The sequence below is a fragment of the Hydra vulgaris genome, chromosome 12, assembly GCF_038396675.1.
Source record: "Hydra vulgaris chromosome 12, alternate assembly HydraT2T_AEP".
Classification (NCBI taxonomy): domain Eukaryota; kingdom Metazoa; phylum Cnidaria; class Hydrozoa; order Anthoathecata; family Hydridae; genus Hydra; species Hydra vulgaris.
In genome coordinates this window covers 52,311,765-52,334,914 of record NC_088931.1, presented here as the reverse complement: position 1 = coordinate 52,334,914, position 23,150 = coordinate 52,311,765, and the positions used below count along the sequence as shown (strand labels likewise).

The 23,150-nt window shown below is 31.9% G+C and overlaps 2 protein-coding genes across 2 annotated transcripts; one reads left to right on the top strand and one right to left on the bottom strand.

Moving 5' to 3' along the window:
• Window positions 1-7,637: 7,637 nt before the first annotated feature.
• Window positions 7,638-13,444, bottom strand: LOC136088816 (uncharacterized). Its single transcript, XM_065813655.1, has 2 exons — window positions 13,065-13,444; window positions 7,638-12,347 (listed from the first exon to the last, which is right to left on the bottom strand). Exon 2 carries the CDS (start codon window positions 12,331-12,333, stop codon window positions 9,988-9,990), a length of 2,346 nt encoding a protein of 781 aa, XP_065669727.1. The 5' UTR covers window positions 12,334-12,347; window positions 13,065-13,444; the 3' UTR covers window positions 7,638-9,987.
• A 150-nt stretch (window positions 13,445-13,594) lies between these two features.
• On the top strand, window positions 13,595-15,813 carry LOC136088817 (uncharacterized). The gene has a single exon (XM_065813656.1). The coding sequence runs from the start codon at window positions 13,719-13,721 to the stop codon at window positions 15,756-15,758; it is 2,040 nt and encodes a 679-aa protein (XP_065669728.1). The 5' UTR covers window positions 13,595-13,718; the 3' UTR covers window positions 15,759-15,813.
• Window positions 15,814-23,150: the final 7,337 nt, after the last annotated feature.

Genomic DNA, 23,150 nt, shown 5'->3' with positions numbered 1-23,150 from the left:
TCTGAATTCAAAATCAAGCTTTTTAATTATTTGTAAAAAAAAATACAATTAAATATTTCTACAAATTAATATTGGAATTCTTTATTATGTATATTAATTTGTGATCTTTCAGTTTATTATTTGATATTTTTAACATTTTGAAATTTTTTTTTATCTGCCATTTTTAAACTTTTTTCATTCTAATATTATTAATATTAGTACCAATAATTTGGCATTCTTTATTTATCTATCTATTTATCTCTTTTCATTCAACCATTCTCTACTTCGTACTAAATGTTTGTTGTCGCTGTCATTATTCACTAAATTTTTGCTGCTGCTGTTATTGTCCTTATTTATGAAATTCTTCTTTTATTATAATTGTTATCATTTTGTTACTATTATTATTATTATTATTATTATTATTATTATTATTATTATTATTACTATTATTGTTATTATTATTATTAACATTATTATGGTTATAATTAGTATTATTGTTATCAGTTATTATATCTATTTTCATCATTGACTATAAGGTTATGTTGTATATTCAGGTATTTACTTTATATTAGTATATTATATTAGATTTGAATTGATTTGATTTGATTTGATATCAAGAAAGGTGAGCAGAGGAACAATGCCAAAAAATATTTGAGATTATAGGTAAATTCTTTAATATACGATTCTAAAGAAAACTGGGTATTTAAAATGAAGATAACTAACGATGCAATTCATTTAAATAAAAAATAATTTTAAATTCTAATGAAAAAATAAAATTATAGCGTAATTGGTTTACTGATAACAGTGAAATGGGATCCACTCCACCTTTTCAAGATGTTATTGAAAACTTGAAAGTTGTAATTAAGATACGTAAGATGAAATTGAGAAGGTGAAAGTTGTAATTGAGAAACATAAGATGTTATTTGAAACATGAAAGTTGTAATTATGAAACACAAAAACTTAAATAAAATAACGTAAACGCAAATGCAATTAAGTACATGAAAGTTGTAAATAAGAAATCGTAAGATGCAGAACATAACAGTTGTAAATAAGAAAAGTTTATAATGTAGATTCTCAAAATAAAAATCTTTGATTTTTTAATTTTGTTGCCTTAATTTACCTTGTAATTAAAGGTTGGTTCATAATTGAGCCGAGGTGGTCGTCTGGGTTGGTTTTCAATTAACAATAATATACTATCAATAAAATAAAAAAAGTGATGAAAAAGACATTTGCGGTTTTAACGGTAACTGGAAAAATCCTTTCGGGTGTTAGTTAGACATTTTTTTTTTGTTTGTGAAAAATTCAGATGAATAGTAAGTAAAACAAAAATAATTTATCTACAAAAAATTTAAAGATTTGAATTAAATTTAAATTATGGAAAATATATAAGTGGATTAAATTGTTTTTATTTACCAACTTGTTAATTTTAAAAAAATTATAAAAAACAAAATATTATCTTATATATAAAAAAACAAAAAAATGGCATATTATTTATCAGTGAGCGGAAATAGAAATATTATAAAAACTACGTTTGCTCCTATTATTCGACTTTAATTAAATTTAAACAATGTTATTAAAAATCCTTGAAATATTGAGTTAAACACCAAGTTGGGCACTTTCACATATTTAAAATTGCTGCGTAATGGTTCGAAGTATGTTGAGCAGCACGTGCACAATTATCTCCTATTATTGCATTTTTTGCCGCAGTATCAATTCTTTCCAAATACTGTATTCGTTGTTCCACAATCCCAGCACCGAATACAGACGGAATGCGTATCGCTTTTTTAACGTTACATTTAAATTTTGACCAGATCGTTTCCATCGGGTTTAACATTGGACTGTTGAGTCCTAAACGTAACAACTTAGCTGGAGAATTTTAAACACCCTTTCCGAACGAGCGTGACATAGAGCATTGTATTTAACAGATATCTAAGTCCTCTAAAAAATTCCCGGATGTGACCCACTGGTGAAACATAACCAAAATCTACTCGTTACAAGATTCTATATTAAATGATTCTCTGCGAGTTTCCATCATGACGACATTTGTTGTTGATATAGCTGCAATCAAATGTATGTTTGTAACTTTTGAAGCAGGCCCTAAATTTTGCGCCATAGTCATTTAATCGTCATTTTGCTCAACACATTCAGCAACTTTTTTTCTCTCATTGTCAAAAATATAAAAAATATAGAAGTTCAACATTGATGAGCTTTTATATTTTCCGCTAGCTTTTTATTTAACATTGTTAGTGCATGCTTGAAAAACTTTTACACTTATGAGGAAACGAAGGAAATTCTGCTAATATTTCTTCTAATATGGTTTTTGGTTTTTATTTTTTCGTTTAATTGCTTTTAATTTTGCCTTTTATTAATTAATTTATTTTTTATCTTTGCAAACTTTGATTTTGGTAAAAATCGTTAAGTGAAACTCTGTCAAACATTGCATTCGATGTACTTGGGATAACAGAGCCGCAACATTCATTAAAGAGAAGCTGATGAAATTCAGTACAAACTAAATTGATATGATCCACTGCGTGGTGTACAGTTGCGTTCGAAAATATTTTTACTACTAGTTTTTGCTCAAAAAAAAAAATTGACGGTAAGTGGAGATCATTGACGGTAAGTGGAGATCATTGACGGTAAGTGGAGATCATTGACGGTAAGTGGAGATCATTGACGATAAGTGGAGATCATTAATTTATTTTTTGTTAAATGTACATTAGAGACATTCTACTGCAGAATGAAATTTTTATTGGACTTTACCAAATACTATACCAATTTGATTTTTCATCAAATTGGTATAGTATTTGGCATCTATGATGCCCTCAATTTGAACTAAAGGTCCTACACAAGCACGGGAAAAACATCCCCACATCATGTGCTACCACCTCCGTGTTTTACGGTTGGTACAGTATACCGGGGTCTATTCTTTTATTTTGTGGATGTCTAACATACTGAATACCATTCGATAAAAACAAACTATATTTACTTTCATCATTCTACAACAATTTTCCCCAATCTTGATTATTCCAGTACAAGCTCTTTGGAAAATTTATTCGAGCTATTCAGTTCTTTTTTGAAATCAATGGTTTTCAAAAAAAGGCCGTCTTCCAAATAAATTGTTGTCACGTAAACTTTTTCTCACAGTTGATATTTTTACTTCAGAATATTTGTTGTTTTCAAAGGTAATCTGCGGTCCAGTAAGGTGAGCACCACCTTTTGACACTTGACAAAGGTGACGATCGTCCCTTTTAGTAGTTTTTCTTGGTTGACCGGATCTGGGTTGTGTTTCTAAACTATAAATATAACAGAGCTAAAAAAAGAAACTGAATTAGTTTAATAAATTTGATTTTAACCATAGTTGCTTTTGTTTGGCGAAAATATTAAAATGTTTTTTCCAAGCCTAATGCATTAAAAAGAGGCGTTTCTTGCAACACAAAAAGTGCTTAATCAAAGTTTGTTACTCGTAAGCTGCCACCACATTCGGCAACATAAATTTCAGATGCTTATAATTTAGAAAAAATCTTTTAATTTTTTTTAATGTTTGATTAAAATTATTTATATCATTGTTTTTTTTATTTGTCTAAGTACTCTTTTTTTGGTTGATGTATAAAAATAAATAAATAAACAAAAAACGATTATATAAATATTTTTATTTAGACAATAAAAAAAAAAAAGAAAAAACGATTTATTTGCTATTCTCCTAATATAAAAAGAATCAGTTAGAACCTTGTCAAACCAACGCGACGATTTGATATTTACAAACATTTCACAGCATAAGCGTAAAGTTAAGGTTGCGCAAAAGGTACTCTTAACTTACGCATAAAATCTATAGATTTTTTGCGTAAGTTAGAGTTAAATTATAAACAAATTAGAAATCTTTTTTTTTTTTTTTTTTTTTTTTTTCTTTCTCTGTTTTAATATAATATAAGATTTTACAACTTCGTAATATAAAATTTTAATAAATAAAATAATTAAAACAGATAGGGGCTCAAAGAAGATGAGGATGACAGTACGTTATCGCAATCTTTTCATAGAGCCCCTATAACAAGATTTCAAAAAAATATCGTAATATGTTACAATATGCGTAATAAAATTTCAGTAAAATGTCGTTATAAAACGCGTAATTCGCTAATAAAATTGATAAGCAACCAACAAAAGTAAAAATAACACAAAAACAGATTTATGAGAAATTATTCAAAGTATCATTAACCAAAAACGTTTCTTATATTTTAAAAATTTCTTTTTTTGTTAAAAACTTGAATGAACTTAACGAATTTACCGTACCTTTGAATCCTTTTTGAAAAGTATTCCATACTTTTGGACCTCGATATAGAATGCTGTACTCTGAATATTTGTTTATTATCCGAGGCAGTTTATATGCGTTTACATATTTAACTAAAATAAACAAGGTAGTATAAATGTATAAAAAGAGCAACTATTATATATACTTACCTACTTTTGAAATTACTATAGAAACATTTTTTTTAAATTTAAGTTTAAGCATTGGTTAATTAGTAAAAATAAATTTAAACTTGACTAAAAATGAATTTAAATTTAAACAATATTTTAAGGGATTATAGATACATTTAAAATCTATGAAAATACTCTTTATTAGAGACGTAAGTTGACATACTTTGACAAAAAAATTTTTTTTTGACAATATGAATATATGAACGTTACCCCTGATTTATGAATATTATGATCTTAACCCCAAATGCTGGGAAATGCTATAATAAATCGTAATGTTTGTTCAGCAACAGAAAATTTGTGTTGTTGTTGGCCTGTGCAACTATTAAAAGCACTATTCTAAAGGAGTTATAAATTTAGAAAATGATTAAAATTTTAGTTAGGGCTTTTCTTGCTTAAATCTAGCTGAGCACTTTCTTAAGATGTTTTGTGAATACCATAAAGCTTTTGGTTCCCAAGCTCCAATCATCATAATTTTTTGCAAAGCATCCTTATTTGACATAAGTATAAACATATAAATGTTTGAAGTTTGCTCCATGTCTGGAAGTTAGCTATCTCAAAGACTAAAAAATGTTTTTGGCGCCCCTGGCGCGTATTAAATAATTTAGAAACTGCCGATACGAGCAAACTAGTTAAATTTTATTGTGAAAATTGCATAGATGGAAAAAAGATTTCAATTGAAAGGAATTTGCAGGATGCTGTTGTTACAGACAACGACACTGTTGAAAAGGAAACGATGTTGTCGTTACAGAATTCAACAGTTTTGTTCAATTGTGGTCACCAAAAACTGCCATTCTTTTTTATACAACAACACTATTGAAAGGAGAAAGGTCATTGAAGTTCTTTTAAAGTAGATTGAAAACTTAAAAGAGATGATCTATCCTAAAACCAACTTAAAAGAAATGATCTATCCTAAAACCAACTTAAAAGAGATGATCTATCCTAAAACCAACTTAAAAGAGATGATCTATCCTAAAACCAACTTAAAAGAGATGATCTATCCTAAAACCAACTTAAAAGAGATGATCTATCCTAAAACCAACTTAAAAGAGATGATCTATCCTAAAACCAACTTAAAAGAGATGATCTATCCTAAAACCAACTTAAAAGAGATGATCTATCCTAAACCGATTGAGAAGATTATTGAGTTGCACAAAAAATTCGTCACGAGATTTTATTTATGGAAAAAAATATAATTGGAACGGCCTTCTTATGAAGATGACTTGAAAGAGGTTAATAGAAAAATTTCACCTCTTCTCGATTGACTTTTTACGAAAGTTCTCTTTTGTTTTAGAGTGAGAAATAGAAGGCTAGTCAAAATAACTTCCCTAAAATTCTAACAGGATTTGGGATTACCAGACTGACGCTTTGTTTAGACTAAGTAAACTTTCTTCGTAAGTTTGCTGTTATTTTACTTTTAACTAAACTTAGAATCTTTTCATTTATTTAACAACTAGACTGAATTCATTAAAAACTATACTGAATTCAATTTATACCTCAGTCATTTATATTTATCAAATAAAATCTTTGGTTTGACAGCAGTTTGAGGAAAATATTATTTTTACGTTACACTTAACATGTTCGGAGAAGTTTTAGATTCTATTTTAGAACTAACTATCAAAGCTTTCACAAACACAATCTGTGAGAGACCATTATCAACCCGGATCATTAAAACCATTGAAGAACCATTAAGATCTCTCTGTTTTCAGGTTCAGCAAAGAGAAGAAGCAAGACCTAAATAGCTTTTTTTATTTCTACTAAACAATTAGTTACAGTATGAAATATTTGCATAACAGCTCAACGTGCATATTTTTGTTGTAAACACGCAGTCAAGTTCATCAGCTAAGTTATTCTTTTTATCATTCGCCATTCTAAACTTGTCTTTTGGGTTACTCACTTCAATAAATAAGAGATCTACCAAAAAGTTTCTTCAAATGACTTATTCTCTGTTTTTTATCTAATAAATATATATTTATATAAAAGTTTCCTGCAAAGAAATTATGTCACTAAAAACAACTTAAGATGAGGTTGATACAAAACATGTTGAATATACTGGTTTAAACACCGTTTGTATTCACACTGTTGATACAGCCTGTGTCACACAGGTGTTGCTATTTACATTCTATTCTTCCAGTTTGGTAAACACTTTTTTGTGGATATTGGTGTTTTTATCGCAAAACGGATTCTTGATATAAATAATATTGCCTCATACATTTAACGGGGACTATGACACAAGTTTTTTTCCCGGGTTCGATAAGTTTTCAAACTTCTTTACGACTGAATTTTTACGACTCTTTTACCTTTAATGTAACCCATTTTGACTGAATAGAAAAACTTATAGTTTATAAATATATAATTTTGACTAAATTTATAACATTTTTATTTAATGAAAAATTTATATGTAAATTATATTGTATTGCCAAGAAAGAAGTTTTGAGTAGATGCCATAGTTGCTTTTGAAATCCCAAAGAGCTTACACCTATTCAAGATGCTCTTAGGTGTCATTGCAAGCGAGTACCGCACGTGACAGCAGAAGTTAAACGAAATTAAAAGCAAATCCCGGTTTTTCTAAATCTCATAGATACGGATGGTGACTTAATCTCTCTGGGAATATTTCGCATCATCGGTAAGTAAAGAGGCGTGAACTTCCTTGTTAAATGCTTTTCCGCGGTGCTTTGTGACAAGGAGTACATTTAAAAAAAAATTTTTTTAAAGTTTGATTTTAACAAAAAAGTATTGAGAACTAAAAAATAAAAAAAGACAAGAAAATATATGTTTTTTCCTCTATAGTGCAGCTGGCTATCATAAAAACATTTCACTTCTGGACACCAGCGTGTAACTTTGCATAGTGATAGTGGACGGTATGAGCAACAAAAAAATAGCGAGACACAAACTTGTTATGCATCTGGAATCGTTTTACAGATGAATTATTCAAAATGGCCAATGGCGGCCATTTTGAATGTATTTAAATGGTCATAACTGTAGAACTAGTAGTAATATCCACTTCAAATAAACATCGATTTGTTCTAAGAGAAAAGTTACATAAAACTGACTGAAATCAATGTTTTGAAATTTCAAGATGGCTGCCATCGGCCATCTTGAAAGTTTTTAAATGGTCATAACTTTAGAACTAGTAGTGACATCCACTTAAAATAAACGCCGTCTTGTTCGATGATGTAACAAGAAACTCATATTTACATATTTACATACATTTACGTATTTACATAATTACAATACACTTTTGGATTACAATTCGTCATGGAAGGAGATCTGGAGAACATGGTCGAATTCCGGGTCTTCTTCAACTTCTAGTTCTTCATATGAATCACCATTTGTTTCTTTGTAACAATAGCCGTTACATGCACACAGCTTAGTGCATGGTAAACCATGTCGTTTACATGAACAGTTTTTACACTCAGTTTTGCACGAACAACGAATCAGTTCCTGGCAATGTCGAGAAATCTCCGGCAGAGTGCACCAAAGTGGTGTATAGCACTCATCAGCAGTATCTTTCCATCCCCATTCAGTGGGTAAATATCCTGGAGTAACAGCAGACAAGCATTGTTTCCATAAGTGTGCCTGCAGTGCTGCTCTCTTTGTGTGCTGCAGAAGAGCGTCTGCAGTCGGCGGAATGTTTTCAATTGCTCTATTCTTTATGGTGTAGAGTATACGGCGGCATTCGTTTACGCCAGCAGCGGTTGATGATCGATCGTACATCAATACTACAAATCGCTCAATGGCCTTCATTGCCGTATCAGTTAAGACATCATTTTTTAAGTCTGACGTGGAAAGATTGTGAAATGCAGCATCAACTACTCGGTAGTTCATCCACGCTTTCCATGCCGTTCGTTTTCCAATCCCACAGAATGTTGATACTGTGTCACATCCGGTGAAGGCATGGAAGAATGGTAAATTTGACGATACACCATCTGGAATGTGTTGATGTAGATGGTGAACTCCTATCATTCGTCTTCCTTTTCCAACTCCAAAATCAATCCACAACTCTTTCACTCCAATCATCTGGCTAAACACAGAGAGAGCTATAACGACCACATCGGAGTCCACAGTGCGTATAGTTATAGTTAAGTTGCCATTTTTCAGTGCATGATTAGCATGGAGCAAAAGACGGCCATCTGCCTCTTCAGCACTACAAGGAGATATGGACGATACATCTAAATCTTGTTGACTGGCACATGCAGTTTCTTCAATGGTACAAACAATAACTTTTCCAACTACGGATTGCGTTAAAACGAATCTGGAAATAAGGCCGAACAGTTGCGTCTTATTGAAGTCCACAGATAGGAATTTGTCAAACTTTTTTGGAATAAGTGTACCCATTGTGACGTTTATGCGTTGCCCTGATCCACGATCTTCCCGTGTTTCGGACTTCAAGCTTTTTGGGACATACCGATCAAAAACAATGTCAAGGCGCTGCACGGATCTCAGAAGTCTGTCCACGAATGGTCCAATCACATTTTCGCAGTAGTCAGAGAATGTCTTTGACGATCTCGGGTGAAGCATGTGTACGAGTGCTGCACCATCAACAATCAGAGCAGAAACCTTATAGTCAAGGTTGAAGTCTTGTTGTTTCTCGCTACCATACTGTTCCAAACAAATGAGGACATCTGATTTGCTGGTGGCCTTACGCTTCCTTCCGAATTCAGAAATTGACGGCGGATAACGGTTGTTTTCGTGTGAAAAGAAATCCTCTATATCACTAACACGATTTTGACTTGCTACATACATTTTACAAAAGTAGTTGGAGTCATGTTTAAGATCAGCGATTTTAGTTTTATGTTTGGAACCTGGAATTTTCAAACTGTGGAACAATTCAAATTTGTTTCTTTTCAAAGGCTCATGAATTGACTTTTGTCTGGACACAAGACGGTCAGCTACGTACTCGTTGTATTGCTGTTGCCCTGTGATCTTGGCTTCTTGAACAGTTTTTTCGGCTGAATTGGACATTATAATCTTATGGTTGTCTGCTGTCTGCAGTAACTGCTCCGCAAAAGGATTCCCATCATCGCGCATAGATTTCACCACTTCAGACACGTGATGAAGATAACGAGTCTGAAAACTATTTCTGTCTTCATGATGGCGACGGTGTTGATAACCCAAAGAAGTGGAACTGCGAACTTCATTCTCAAACTCATTAATCATTCGAGAAATTTCTGGACCAGCCACCATCCACTTAAGAAGAGCAGTTTCGTTATGAAGTACATTGATTGCTCCTCCGTCACTCTTGATCAATTTGTTGTTCTGTTCATGAAGCTGGTCATCAGACATGGCAGAGAAGTCCGCGTTAGTTTTCCTACTTGTGAAGTGGCCCTTTTTGAATTCCTCAAACACATAAGGGTGTCGGACAGGTAGCTCTTCCAAGGTTTTGATGAAAACCGGCAACCAGCGAGAGTAATTAGTTAGATCAAGTGCGAAGAACCACGGAGCAATCTGCTTTAGCATTCGCACGTACTCCTCGAAGTTTGATTCGCGAATACTGCGCACAAAACTCAGTAGCAGGCTCTCCAACTCCATAACGGTTTGCTAATAAAGAAACTGATTAGATTCGTTGCTTTTCCTGGAAATCCACTCTTCCAATGACTCAACAAAGTCCTTACAATCTAGCTTATACGCCTCATCACGAAGAATGAAAAGAGATGCCAGGCTCACTTCGTGCGCATATCTTGTTCTCTTTATGTGCGACGATTTAAGCAGCGACTCACTCCTTCCAATGCTAGCAACCTCTGCTTTTATGAACATTTCAGTCCAACCACTGCCCTTCAACCACTTTCCAATCATGTTTTGAATGGCCATTTCAATATGGAGTCCACCCATCATAATGACTATTTTATCCTCTCCATAAACATCCGGAAACTTCCATTGTATATACTTTGCAACTGCGTACACGGGCTGATCACCAGTTATAACAGCACCTTGTTTGTTATTGACAGCACTCGTTATTTTTATTATTACATCCATCAAATGGCGTACTGTTGCTGGAGACTGAATGTGATCTGTTAGCAATGGCAATAGTATGTTATGACATGGAAAGGTTGCTGGATGCATATTTCTTTCCGCATGGAAAGCAGCGAATGAAGTTTTATTTGTTGATGTGTTATACACAGACTCCTGCACAGAATATAGCCAAGGTGTCAACTGCTCAATGGTTATTGGATCACTAGCAATAGGTGATGCATTCACGGTGGTCATTAGTGGTTCGGAAACAACATTATTCGTTGCAGGGAGAGTGGTGTATGTATCCGGCAATTTGCTATTGATTTTCCTAGACCAAAGGAGTCCATCTGAAGTGGATTTTGAATTTGAATGGGGAGTATCCGGATGCTGAATAATTGTGACGCTAGAGCCGTGGAATGAATCGTTAGATGTAGTTGAAGATGGATTGTGATCAATATTGTCTATCGCAGCTGTTGTAAAAACACCTTCAGACAGGCAACTTGGTATCACATGACCTATTTGCTCATAAAATTTGCACTTTTCATTAGTCAAACTTGATTCAATTTCTTGAACTCGGTCATATGAAATACTTAAACCTAGAGAATTCAATTTGTCGACAACTGATCTTTTCCGAGTGCAGTTATGGATCATCAAACCAAGGTACACGGCCAATGGAGTTTCTTGGTTTGCTTGATGACGTATTTGTTGAGGTCTGTTGGCTCTGCTACGCTTTACACTATTAAATCGAATTAACTGTGCAATGGAATAAGCAGCTTCCTGCTCGGGTGCGGAAGCAGGTGAACCATTGTCGATATTGTAGCCTCCTAAAAGAGTATTAACAAAATTTACAAGGGAAGGTGGCACACAATCACGAGATCCAAAGTCGCCTATAAGCGAGCCGCTGAATTTGGGAAACTCTCTAAACATATCTCTACGGAGAATACCAGCTGCCTGAGCAATGCAAATACCGTCCGACATATCGTTGAAGTTGCAAGCATCACGTATGGCATTACCCACATCTGGCTCAAAGCTTAAGATGACTTCTTTACCACACTTGTCTTCCCTCAAACCAGGAACTAAGGAAATTAAATCGTCCTTCAGTCTAGTTCGGTTGATAGACTCAGACTGAACTCCGAGACTCGACATACGATCTGCACAAAGTTTATTGATGTCAGACAGCTTAAAAACAGGGGATGATGTACCATATATAAACATCTCTTCCATGTAACTAACCAATTCCGCAATGACAGAGCCATAAGTCAATCGATAGAGATTGTGTTCATCATTGCTAAAGGAGCGCTCATGACTGCGGGCTCTGTTGAGAAATCCCCTGTAACAGTCTTTATGATATTTGACTTCGAGTGCTATGAAATCTTGGTTTGCTATTTTGTTAAGCAGATTTGTGTCCTGCATTTCAATGGCTAGAGCATACACTTTTGGGCCAATTTCTTTTGTGCTTGCCTGTACTAAGGGGTTGCCTGTCACAGATTCACCATCACAAAACAAACAACAACTTTTTATGTCAACTGCTTTACATGAGGATCGCATGCACCTAGCAGAGCTCTGGGCGTTTTCAGAATCATCTTGCACATTTTGGTTTCTCTCAATGATTCTCTGCAGTTTCTGAGAGTCGTACTTGTTTCGGCAAAGCTTGTGGTACTTTGCCTTATTAACAATTAATGCGTGCAATAACTCCTTTCCATCACTTATTTTATCCAAGCGAATAGTTGGTGGCAAAGCTTCATGATTATCGAACTCGATCAAGTTTTCACTTAGAGTTTTATAACCTGCCTCTTTGGGAATTATAAGAGGTTCCGGTGAAACACGCTGACACAAAATGCACAATTCCCAATTGATATCACGCACAGGAACAAGTACCTCAGGAAATTGTGTGACATCAACAAGCTCTATTTTTCTTCTTTTACTGGTAGACATGATTGTTATTAAAACTGAAAGAAATGAAAAGCGCATCACGAAATAAGCATACAGAGTAATACAACATACAGAGCATACAAGTAAATACCTTAAAAAAATAATTTACATATATACAAATAATCTTGGTAATATTAATAATTATATTATTAATAGTAATAATAATAATAATAGTAATACAGTAATTACAATAAATAAAATAAATCAATATTACATTTTATACAATAATCATTTATACATACATAGCTACAGTTACAAACAGTAAAAAATTGACAAAACGTAACAATTAACGATGACATAAAAACGACTACTACTAAAAAAATTATATAGATTTAGTAAATATGTTAATCATAATTGTTAAAATATGAAAACCATAATATATTGTACAATAACACAATAACACAATAAACAAAAAAAACAAAAACAGAAAAACACTGTGAAAAACAAAAACCAAAAAAAGGGATAAACATTACAAACAAAGCTACCGCTAAAAAAGTACAAAGCATAATAATGTAATCAAGCAAACTAGTAACAATAAATAATTCATAAAACATAGAAAGAAAAAAAGAAACACTTTATAAAACTAACATGATGGAGTAAATAACTAGCAAATGATTTTAATGATTAGCAACAAATAATAAGTAAAGCTATATGCACTACATATACTAAAAACTAAAGAAAAGAAAATATCATTACATAACGGAAAACATCATTGCATAGCTAAATAAAACTACCTTAAAATAAATCATAATATGAAATGAATAACTAACGAAATATGAAAAAAGTAAAAACAATATAAAATCTTGTTATGCCGAGTTTTCCCAAATTTTCGAATGTTTTCTTTCCTTTTTCATTCATTTTTAAACTTTTTTTTGTTTATTATTATTTTCGTTACTTTTGTAGTTTATTTTATATCCTTTCAAATAGTTCGTTCTTTTTTCTTCTTTTTAGATATTTCGTTTTTTCTTTATAATTGATTATATTTTTGAAAAACTAAAGCAAAATATCTCCTGATTTATTGATTTTTCTTTTTCTTTTTTCACTCTTTAAAAAATTATTTATAGTTGTTAATAAAAAGTGTCCACCGTTTGCGATGTCATTGCAAAGTTCAATCATTAACAACGTGCCATGTTTTTATTTATTCGTCCGTTATTCGTCCGAATTTGGTTATTACTACGACCGTGACGTAATATAATGGCGTCAACAAGACACAAATCTTTCTTATCTTTAAAGACCAATTTAACCAATTTTATTCGCTTAATTACTCTCGCTGGTTGCCGGTTTTCATCAAAACCTTGGAAGAGCTACCTGTCCGACACCCTTATGTGTTTGAGGAATTCAAAAAGGGCCACTTCACAAGTAGGAAAACTAACGCGGACTTCTCTGCCATGTCTGATGACCAGCTTCATGAACAGAACAACAAATTGATCAAGAGTGACGGAGGAGCAATCAATGTACTTCATAACGAAACTGCTCTTCTTAAGTGGATGGTGGCTGGTCCAGAAATTTCTCGAATGATTAATGAGTTTGAGAATGAAGTTCGCAGTTCCACTTCTTTGGGTTATCAACACCGTCGCCATCATGAAGACAGAAATAGTTTTCAGACTCGTTATCTTCATCACGTGTCTGAAGTGGTGAAATCTATGCGCGATGATGGGAATCCTTTTGCGGAGCAGTTACTGCAGACAGCAGACAACCATAAGATTATAATGTCCAATTCAGCCGAAAAAACTGTTCAAGAAGCCAAGATCACAGGGCAACAGCAATACAACGAGTACGTAGCTGACCGTCTTGTGTCCAGACAAAAGTCAATTCATGAGCCTTTGAAAAGAAACAAATTTGAATTGTTCCACAGTTTGAAAATTCCAGGTTCCAAACATAAAACTAAAATCGCTGATCTTAAACATGACTCCAACTACTTTTGTAAAATGTATGTAGCAAGTCAAAATCGTGTTAGTGATATAGAGGATTTCTTTTCACACGAAAACAACCGTTATCCGCCGTCAATTTCTGAATTCGGAAGGAAGCGTAAGGCCACCAGCAAATCAGATGTCCTCATTTGTTTGGAACAGTATGGTAGCGAGAAACAACAAGACTTCAACCTTGACTATAAGGTTTCTGCTCTGATTGTTGATGGTGCAGCACTCGTACACATGCTTCACCCGAGATCGTCAAAGACATTCTCTGACTACTGCGAAAATGTGATTGGACCATTCGTGGACAGACTTCTGAGATCCGTGCAGCGCCTTGACATTGTTTTTGATCGGTATGTCCCAAAAAGCTTGAAGTCCGAAACACGGGAAGATCGTGGATCAGGGCAACGCATAAACGTCACAATGGGTACACTTATTCCAAAAAAGTTTGACAAATTCCTATCTGTGGACTTCAATAAGACGCAACTGTTCGGCCTTATTTCCAGATTCGTTTTAACGCAATCCGTAGTTGGAAAAGTTATTGTTTGTACCATTGAAGAAACTGCATGTGCCAGTCAACAAGATTTAGATGTATCGTCCATATCTCCTTGTAGTGCTGAAGAGGCAGATGGCCGTCTTTTGCTCCATGCTAATCATGCACTGAAAAATGGCAACTTAACTATAACTATACGCACTGTGGACTCCGATGTGGTCGTTATAGCTCTCTCTGTGTTTAGCCAGATGATTGGAGTGAAAGAGTTGTGGATTGATTTTGGAGTTGGAAAAGGAAGACGAATGATAGGAGTTCACCATCTACATCAACACATTCCAGATGGTGTATCGTCAAATTTACCATTCTTCCATGCCTTCACCGGATGTGACACAGTATCAACATTCTGTGGGATTGGAAAACGAACGGCATGGAAAGCGTGGATGAACTACCGAGTAGTTGATGCTGCATTTCACAATCTTTCCACGTCAGACTTAAAAAATGATGTCTTAACTGATACGGCAATGAAGGCCATTGAGCGATTTGTAGTATTGATGTACGATCGATCATCAACCGCTGCTGGCGTAAACGAATGCCGCCGTATACTCTACACCATAAAGAATAGAGCAATTGAAAACATTCCGCCGACTGCAGACGCTCTTCTGCAGCACACAAAGAGAGCAGCACTGCAGGCACACTTATGGAAACAATGCTTGTCTGCTGTTACTCCAGGATATTTACCCACTGAATGGGGATGGAAAGATACTGCTGATGAGTGCTATACACCACTTTGGTGCACTCTGCCGGAGATTTCTCGACATTGCCAGGAACTGATTCGTTGTTCGTGCAAAACTGAGTGTAAAAACTGTTCATGTAAACGACATGGTTTACCATGCACTAAGCTGTGTGCATGTAACGGCTATTGTTACAAAGAAACAAATGGTGATTCATATGAAGAACTAGAAGTTGAAGAAGACCCGGAATTCGACCATGTTCTCCAGATCTCCTTCCATGACGAATTGTAATCCAAAAGTGTATTGTAATTATGTAAATACGTAAATGTATGTAAATATGTAAATATGAGTTTCTTGTTACATCATCGAACAAGACGGCGTTTATTTTAAGTGGATGTCACTACTAGTTCTAAAGTTATGACCATTTAAAAACTTTCAAGATGGCCGATGGCAGCCATCTTGAAATTTCAAAACATTGATTTCAGTCAGTTTTATGTAACTTTTCTCTTAGAACAAATCGATGTTTATTTGAAGTGGATATTACTACTAGTTCTACAGTTATGACCATTTAAATACATTCAAAATGGCCGCCATTGGCCATTTTGAATAATTCATCTGTAAAACGATTCCAGATGCATAACAAGTTTGTGTCTCGCTATTTTTTTGTTGCTCATACCGTCCACTATCACTATGCAAAGTTACACGCTGGTGTCCAGAAGTGAAATGTTTTTATGATAGCCAGCTGCACTATTTAACCAATTTTATTCGCTTAACGGTTTGTGTCTCGATCGTTTTACATACAGGAATATATAAACTTAAGTTGTGCAAAAGGATTTGTTGGTGTCCGGCAGTGAAATATTGTTACGTAAAAAAGCATCAACCGACTGCACTACTATATTTTCCAATTCTCAAAGTTCAATTGTTGAAATCAGAATGAATTGTCTATTCTTAAAAAATTAATCTAAATTAATTAAGTAATTAATGCTACATAAATCATTTAGTTAATATTTCTGCATTTGTAAATTACTATCATTACTTTTCAATGAAACTTGTTGTAATTTTTAAGTCAAATGCTTTATGAAACTTTTTGATATTTTTAAGTGTAATCTTTTATTCTTTATGAAAATGTATTCATGTGATATTGATCAAGTTTTGAGTCTGGAAAATGTATTCATGAGATGTTGGTCGAGTTTTGAGTCTTGAGAATGTACCTGGTGGGCAATGAGGTAAGGCATAGCGAGCGACTAGCTAGCTTTATAGCTGTTTAACGATTTTTTTTTCTTATTTTAATTTTTTCCTAATGTCTTTAACATCTTTAAAAATTTGATTTTTAGTGTTGAGTCTATTATATAATTATAAGAATAATTAAACTTTCAACATTGCGGTTTTGAAGCAATGTGTCGCTAGTTACATATCATAGCTTTGTAGCTAGCTACAAAATATCTACAAATCTATAGCTGGTTGATAGTTACATATTAAAATTGATTAGACAGCGATTTTATTACGATATGGCTCTAGCTACAATAGCTAGTGGGTCTTTAGCTTATTAAGCTAGATGTTCTTGTAGCTAAATCGCTATCTTTACAAATGTCGATAATTTTTCGCTAACTTAAAAAAGGTAGCGATCCTCGTGACCAAATCGCTGTCTTTATCATTACGATTATAGCTAGCTATTCGCTAGCCGATTTCCCACCTGGTATTTATGTGATTGATGAATCAATCACATGAATACCAGGTGAGTCTTGGGTGAGCTCGAAATTTTTTTTACAATCACTCTTTTTTATTACTTTGGAAAAAGGTTTTAAAAAGAAGACAATTGTTGTATTATTTAGAAGTTTCATATAAAAAATGTAAATTATTAGCACATATATATAATTATTATATGCAAAAATATGTAGCATTTTAAACATGCATTTTTATTTTTAGTTAGGTTTATCATAAATTTAATGTTGATAAGACACTTCATTAAGTGAGTCATTAAGTGTAACAAGATATCATAAAAAACGACCTTCTCAATTTTTAATTAAATATTGTGTTTCTTTGTATATAAAATTTAAGCAATTTATTGTTATTTAAAACTATTATTATTTCTGAAATCTTTTTGAAATCCTGGTTCTTTTAAGACCCAGCCCAGTAATCAAGGGTCATGGCGGGTGACTTTTTTCAAAAACTAAATAAAACCAATGACTTTTCAATTACTTTCAAACCAAAGTTCATCTGTTTTTTATATTGGAAACAGCATATATATATATATATATATATATATATATATATATATATATATATATATATATATATATATATATATATATATATATATATATATATATATATATATATATATATATCAAAGCCGTGGCTACTAAACCTGAATTGTAGTATACTTGCGTACTATTATAAGAACTAAGAAACAGGTATTCAAAATTAAGAGTACGAAATTGTATGTTTTGTTAGGTCTTTAGGTTTCGTACTGTCTCTTGAACCTTAATTCAGACATGATCTTTCTCGATTTCCTAGTGGAGCGAATAAATCCGCCCCGTTTCTTATGAGCACAAACTTTCTTTGAGGCTTCCGGAACCAATTTTACTGTTCTTTCCGCAGCTTGTATGTGGCATGGAAAAAGTCCAGTCAATTGGTATTGCTTCTTCTAGCATTTTATTCAAATCTTCTGTAGTCACATTATGTAGTAGGGTGGAGCGATTTTCATAGCAAAAAAAAAAGAGTTTAAAAACCAATATTACTGAGACACGAATCAATGTCTATTAATTATAAGATAAAAGTAAAAAAATATTTTTTGATTTTGATGAGATCTTGAGGGTCCTCTTTGGAATTTAAATTCTTGACAAGTCCTAATATTTTTGAATTTTTTTTTTTCTAAACCATATCAACCTTGGACTCAAAAAAAGCAGAAAAAAATGCTTGTTTCATAAATAATAATTTTATTAAAAAAAATTTTCAGTGAAAAAAATACTTGCAAAAATATACCTTAAAACCCCCGTTTTGTTGAGGACGGGGGTTTTTAATGAAAAAAACTAAAATCTAAATGCTATCTAAAAAACCGTAAACAAGCCTTATTTTACAATAAAACATACACTCCTCTTGAAATCGTCACATGTGGTGTTCCCCAGGGGTCTATTCTAGGACCTCTGCTTTTCCTAATCTATATAAATGACATATTTTTATCTTCCAGTATATTGAATTTCATTCTTTTCGCAGATGACACTCAAGCTTTCTATACCCACTCTAACATTACTACACTTTTTAATACAGTAAATCAGGAACTTGAAGAGTTGAGCGATTGGTTTAAAGCAAACAAACTTTCTGTCAACATTGAGAAAAGTAATTATATCTTTTTCACAAAACCATACAATTCAGACAAGCTACCATTAAAACTTCCAGATATTCTATTAGACAAAGTTAGACTAAATCGAGCGTTCTCAGTCAAATTCCTCGGGGTATTCTTAGATGAACATATTAACTGGAAAGACCACATTAATATATTAAAAAACAAAATATCTAAAAACATTGGAATTATGCATAAAACCAGATATATTTTAAATAATGCATGCCTTAAAAGTTTTTATTTTGCATATGTACATAGCTATATTAACTACTGCAATATTGCCTGGGGTAGTACCTACCAATCAAAACTAGATTTAATATATAAAAAACAGAAACAAGCATGCCGTATATTAACAAACGCAAATAGAAATGCAATTTAAACAATACAATTCTAAACATTTAATGAAGGAACTGAGAGTTCTTAATATCTATGAACAAAATATCTATTGCATTCTTCAGTTCATGATTAAACTCAAAAATGATCTGGTCCCTGAAGTCTTCCATAACTTTTTTCGCCTTATCAATCACAAATATCAAACAAAATACTCTATCAAGAACTACTATATTCCGAAAACCTCTTTAAGACAATCTAAATTCTCAATATCCAGCAGAGGACCCCAATTGTGGAACTCATTTCTAACAAACAAAATAAAAACGATAAACTCATTCCAACATTTTAAATGCGTTGTAAAACAACAGCTACTAGACCTCAACATTAATGAAACAATCTCTTATTTTTAAGATTTTTCCTTTTTCATTTTAAATCTTCATTTTTTCTTGAAATTCTATTATATTACTTACTTGGTTATTTAATGATGTTCATTGTAAAAAAAAAAAAAAAAAAAAAAAAAATTTATATGTATTTTAAATATTTTATTATATTTGTATTTGGTTTATATTTTTGTTATATTTTGTCAACGACAAAAATGGGGCAAGATGATAAGACTATTGTCTTCTACTGCTCCAGTCATATATTTCACGGTAAAGTGTTGTACAAACTTATATTAATAATGACGAATATATATATAAAAAAAAAAAATTAAAAAAAAAAAAAAAACAACTCTACTTTTTTAATTTTAATTTTTTAATAAAAACAAATATTATTTTCAAAATCAGCATATTATTTTGCTTCTTTTAAGTATCAAGTTGATATAGTTTAGAAAAAAAAAATTTAAACAATATTAGGACCCATCAAAAATTTAGAATCCAAAGAGGAACCTCAAGAACTCATCTAAACTAAAAAAAAAAAGAGTAAGGTTCTTTTTTCACCAAAAGATATTGATTTGCTGCTCAGGCAAATCAAATTTCAAAAATTTTCAAAATCGCTCCACCCTATTATGTAGTATTGTTGGAGTTTGCTAGATGACCAATCAATTAGGTTAATGTAGTCGTTTGCTTTGAAGTTTATATTTGGATTATTTTTATAGAACTTTCTCATTCCAACGTGTTTAACCGTCTCAATTGATTCTGGTGCTTATTTTGCATATTCAGATAATCTGAAGATGCAAGATAAGTATTCCAAGAAACCGCTGGGTTGATGACGTTGTGGTTAACTTGATCCTAGTGTCTGGATGACTGAATGAAATGGTAAAGATACCGTACTCCTCATTTGAATAATGGATTGTGATGCGAAACCAATATGGCACGTACACCATGATAGCAAACTCTACTATGGTATGTAAGTTGTCTGATGATTTTTTGGTGGAAACTTTTTTTGATTTTTTGATTTTTTTGTTCATGTTTTGTTTTACACTTCTTCAAAATGCAGTTATAAACTTATAAGCTTCTTACAATGATGAGATAAAATAAACTGTAATAAACCTCTCACAATGATGAAATAAAGTAAACTTTATAAAGCATATAGATTAATAATATAAACAAAGGAAACTGAAATAAACACTAAAATAAATAAATTAACTAGTAGTAGTATACAAGTTGTCCATGGAAATAAAACTTTTAAGTTGACCTTTAAAATTAGGGAAAGAAGAAGGTAAATCAAAGTTTACAAAACAACTTTATTCCTAAGATATGATGCATGGTAATCAATTCAAAACTATTTAAACTTAGTTCGACAAAAAAATTTGGTTTAATAAATCATTATTTCTTAAGATATACTTATTGCCAGGTTTTAAAGTAAAGGTATTTTTCAAAACGTTATGTTCAAAACATAAGACATTGAATACATTTACTTCATATATATTAATTAATCTCATTTTTTTGGGTAAAGGCTTTGAATAAGTAAGACGATCCGCAAAAATTATAATTCGAAACGCGTGCTTTTTGCGGTAACAAAGACGTTTCAATCTATTTTTATCAGTACTTCCCCAGACAATATTTGCATAACTTAAATGTTTATAGATAAACTAATAATAAAGTTGGTTTAAGCTCTTTTCATTTAAAAAGTCTCTAGTTTTAAATAAAATTTCAATATTCTTTAGAATATTTGGTATAGATGTAATCAGTGTGATGTTTCCATGTAACGTGTTTATCCATTTTGTCACTAAAAATTGGAAGCAGACTTATGGGTATATAACGCTTTCTTTTAAGCAAATGGAAAACAATACGTTTTGTTTTATTAAAATGTAAAGTTAATTTTTTACATTGAAATATTTTTAAGCTCGTCATGCATAGTAGAAAAAAGTTTACATATATCATTATTTAAAAGGAGTTAGTGTTAGTGTCTTCTGGAAACATAATACTTAATGAACTTTTTCAAGTCATAAATACAAGTCAAGAAAAGAAGTGACTTAAATGTAGAGTTTACCGGAACACCACAAGATATAATTAATAAATCCTTTTGATAAACACCAAAAATGAATTTTAAACCACTTTTTAACCTTGCTATTTATTCCATAGTATATAAGTTTATGAAGTAAGATGGCATTATCTACTGTATCAAATCCTTTTGATTGGACATTAAAAATACTGAGTGTGTATATTGGAAGTTTTCTTTCTTATTCAGTTCACGACCTGAAACAAAAAAAAACAAAAAAAAATTATTAACCTTTTATTAGTTGTAAATAATTAGTGGTTAATAATAATGATAATCGGAAAAATCTGCTGCTAAAATAATTATATATAAACCTAATATGCTCGCGTATAAATCGATCCTTAAAGATTAACCTTTGTAAACTAAATTGAAAATTCAAAAAAAAATAAAAGAGGTTAGAAGAAGGCAATAATAAATAACATACTATCTATAAATATCTATTTAATTTTGAGAAAAGACATTGTTAGTAGAATTCTAAATTTTTAGTTATCGGCATTTAAAACTTGTGAACGGAAGGAACTGTGACACAAGTTTGAATGGCTATAACAAAAAATTTAATATTCCACATGCAATATCTTTACCTGAAATTAAATAGGTCTTTATAAGTAGCAAGTTAGGTATTATTAATTTTTTTTTTTTTAAATAATCTTGATGATATTTACATCAGTTATTTAAAAGTGTGAAAATTTATTTTTTAACTTTTTTTAAAAGACTGGTTTGTTGTTCTTGCTTTGGAAATGGCTCTGCATTTTGGAATTTTATTCTAAGTTTTGTAATTTGGCTTTATAATTCAGCGTGGTTGTCACTAAAATGGAAGTTTTTTCTGGAATTGAATAACTAATTGAAATTAGTTCACTCCCGACAATAGTTATATGAATAGCTATTAATAAATAAACAACAGCAAAAAGAATTAGTTTTCATTTCGGTTATTAAAATTAATTTTTATTAAAAAATTAATTTTCGTTAAAAAATTAATCTTATTAATTAAAATTAATTTTCATTAAAAAATTAATTTTCATTTTGGTCAGTGGTTGTTAACAACAACCACGCTGAGTAAGAGTAGCGAAAAGCAGCATAGCTACAAATATGCCCGCTCCTTAACGGTAAACCTTTATCATGGCCACTAACCATTTCCTCCCTACAAAAAAATAAATACTAAAACAAATAAATAAATAAAAAATTCCTTTTTAAATTAAATTTGTAAAAAGTCTTTCTTTCTAAAAAGTTGTAATATACCCCGACTTTAAAGAAAAACAAAATATTTGAGAAAAAAAATTAGGGTACGGGCCCCTTGCCCAGAAAACAAATTTAACACGCATGTTCATCGGGACTACACAGATGCTGTCAGAGTTCTAACAAGTCTGAAACATAAAGTAAAATCAAACAACAACAACAAAAAAAAGTTTCAAAAAAGTCGAGTTCCCCGGTTGACTCTAAAAACAATTTTAATATGTATGTTTATCAAATTTAATCAGACGGTGAAAGTTTCAGAGCTCTAGCTAGTCTGGAATGTAGTAAAAAAATCAATCGCAAGATTCCGGGACAACTGATAACCGACAAATAACTTATGA

Coding starts and splice junctions, on each gene's coding strand:
- LOC136088816 (XM_065813655.1), bottom strand. CDS start 12,333: ATGTCTACCAGTAAAAGAAGAAAAATAGAGCTTGTTGATGTCACACAA.
- LOC136088817 (XM_065813656.1), top strand. CDS start 13,719: ATGTCTGATGACCAGCTTCATGAACAGAACAACAAATTGATCAAGAGT.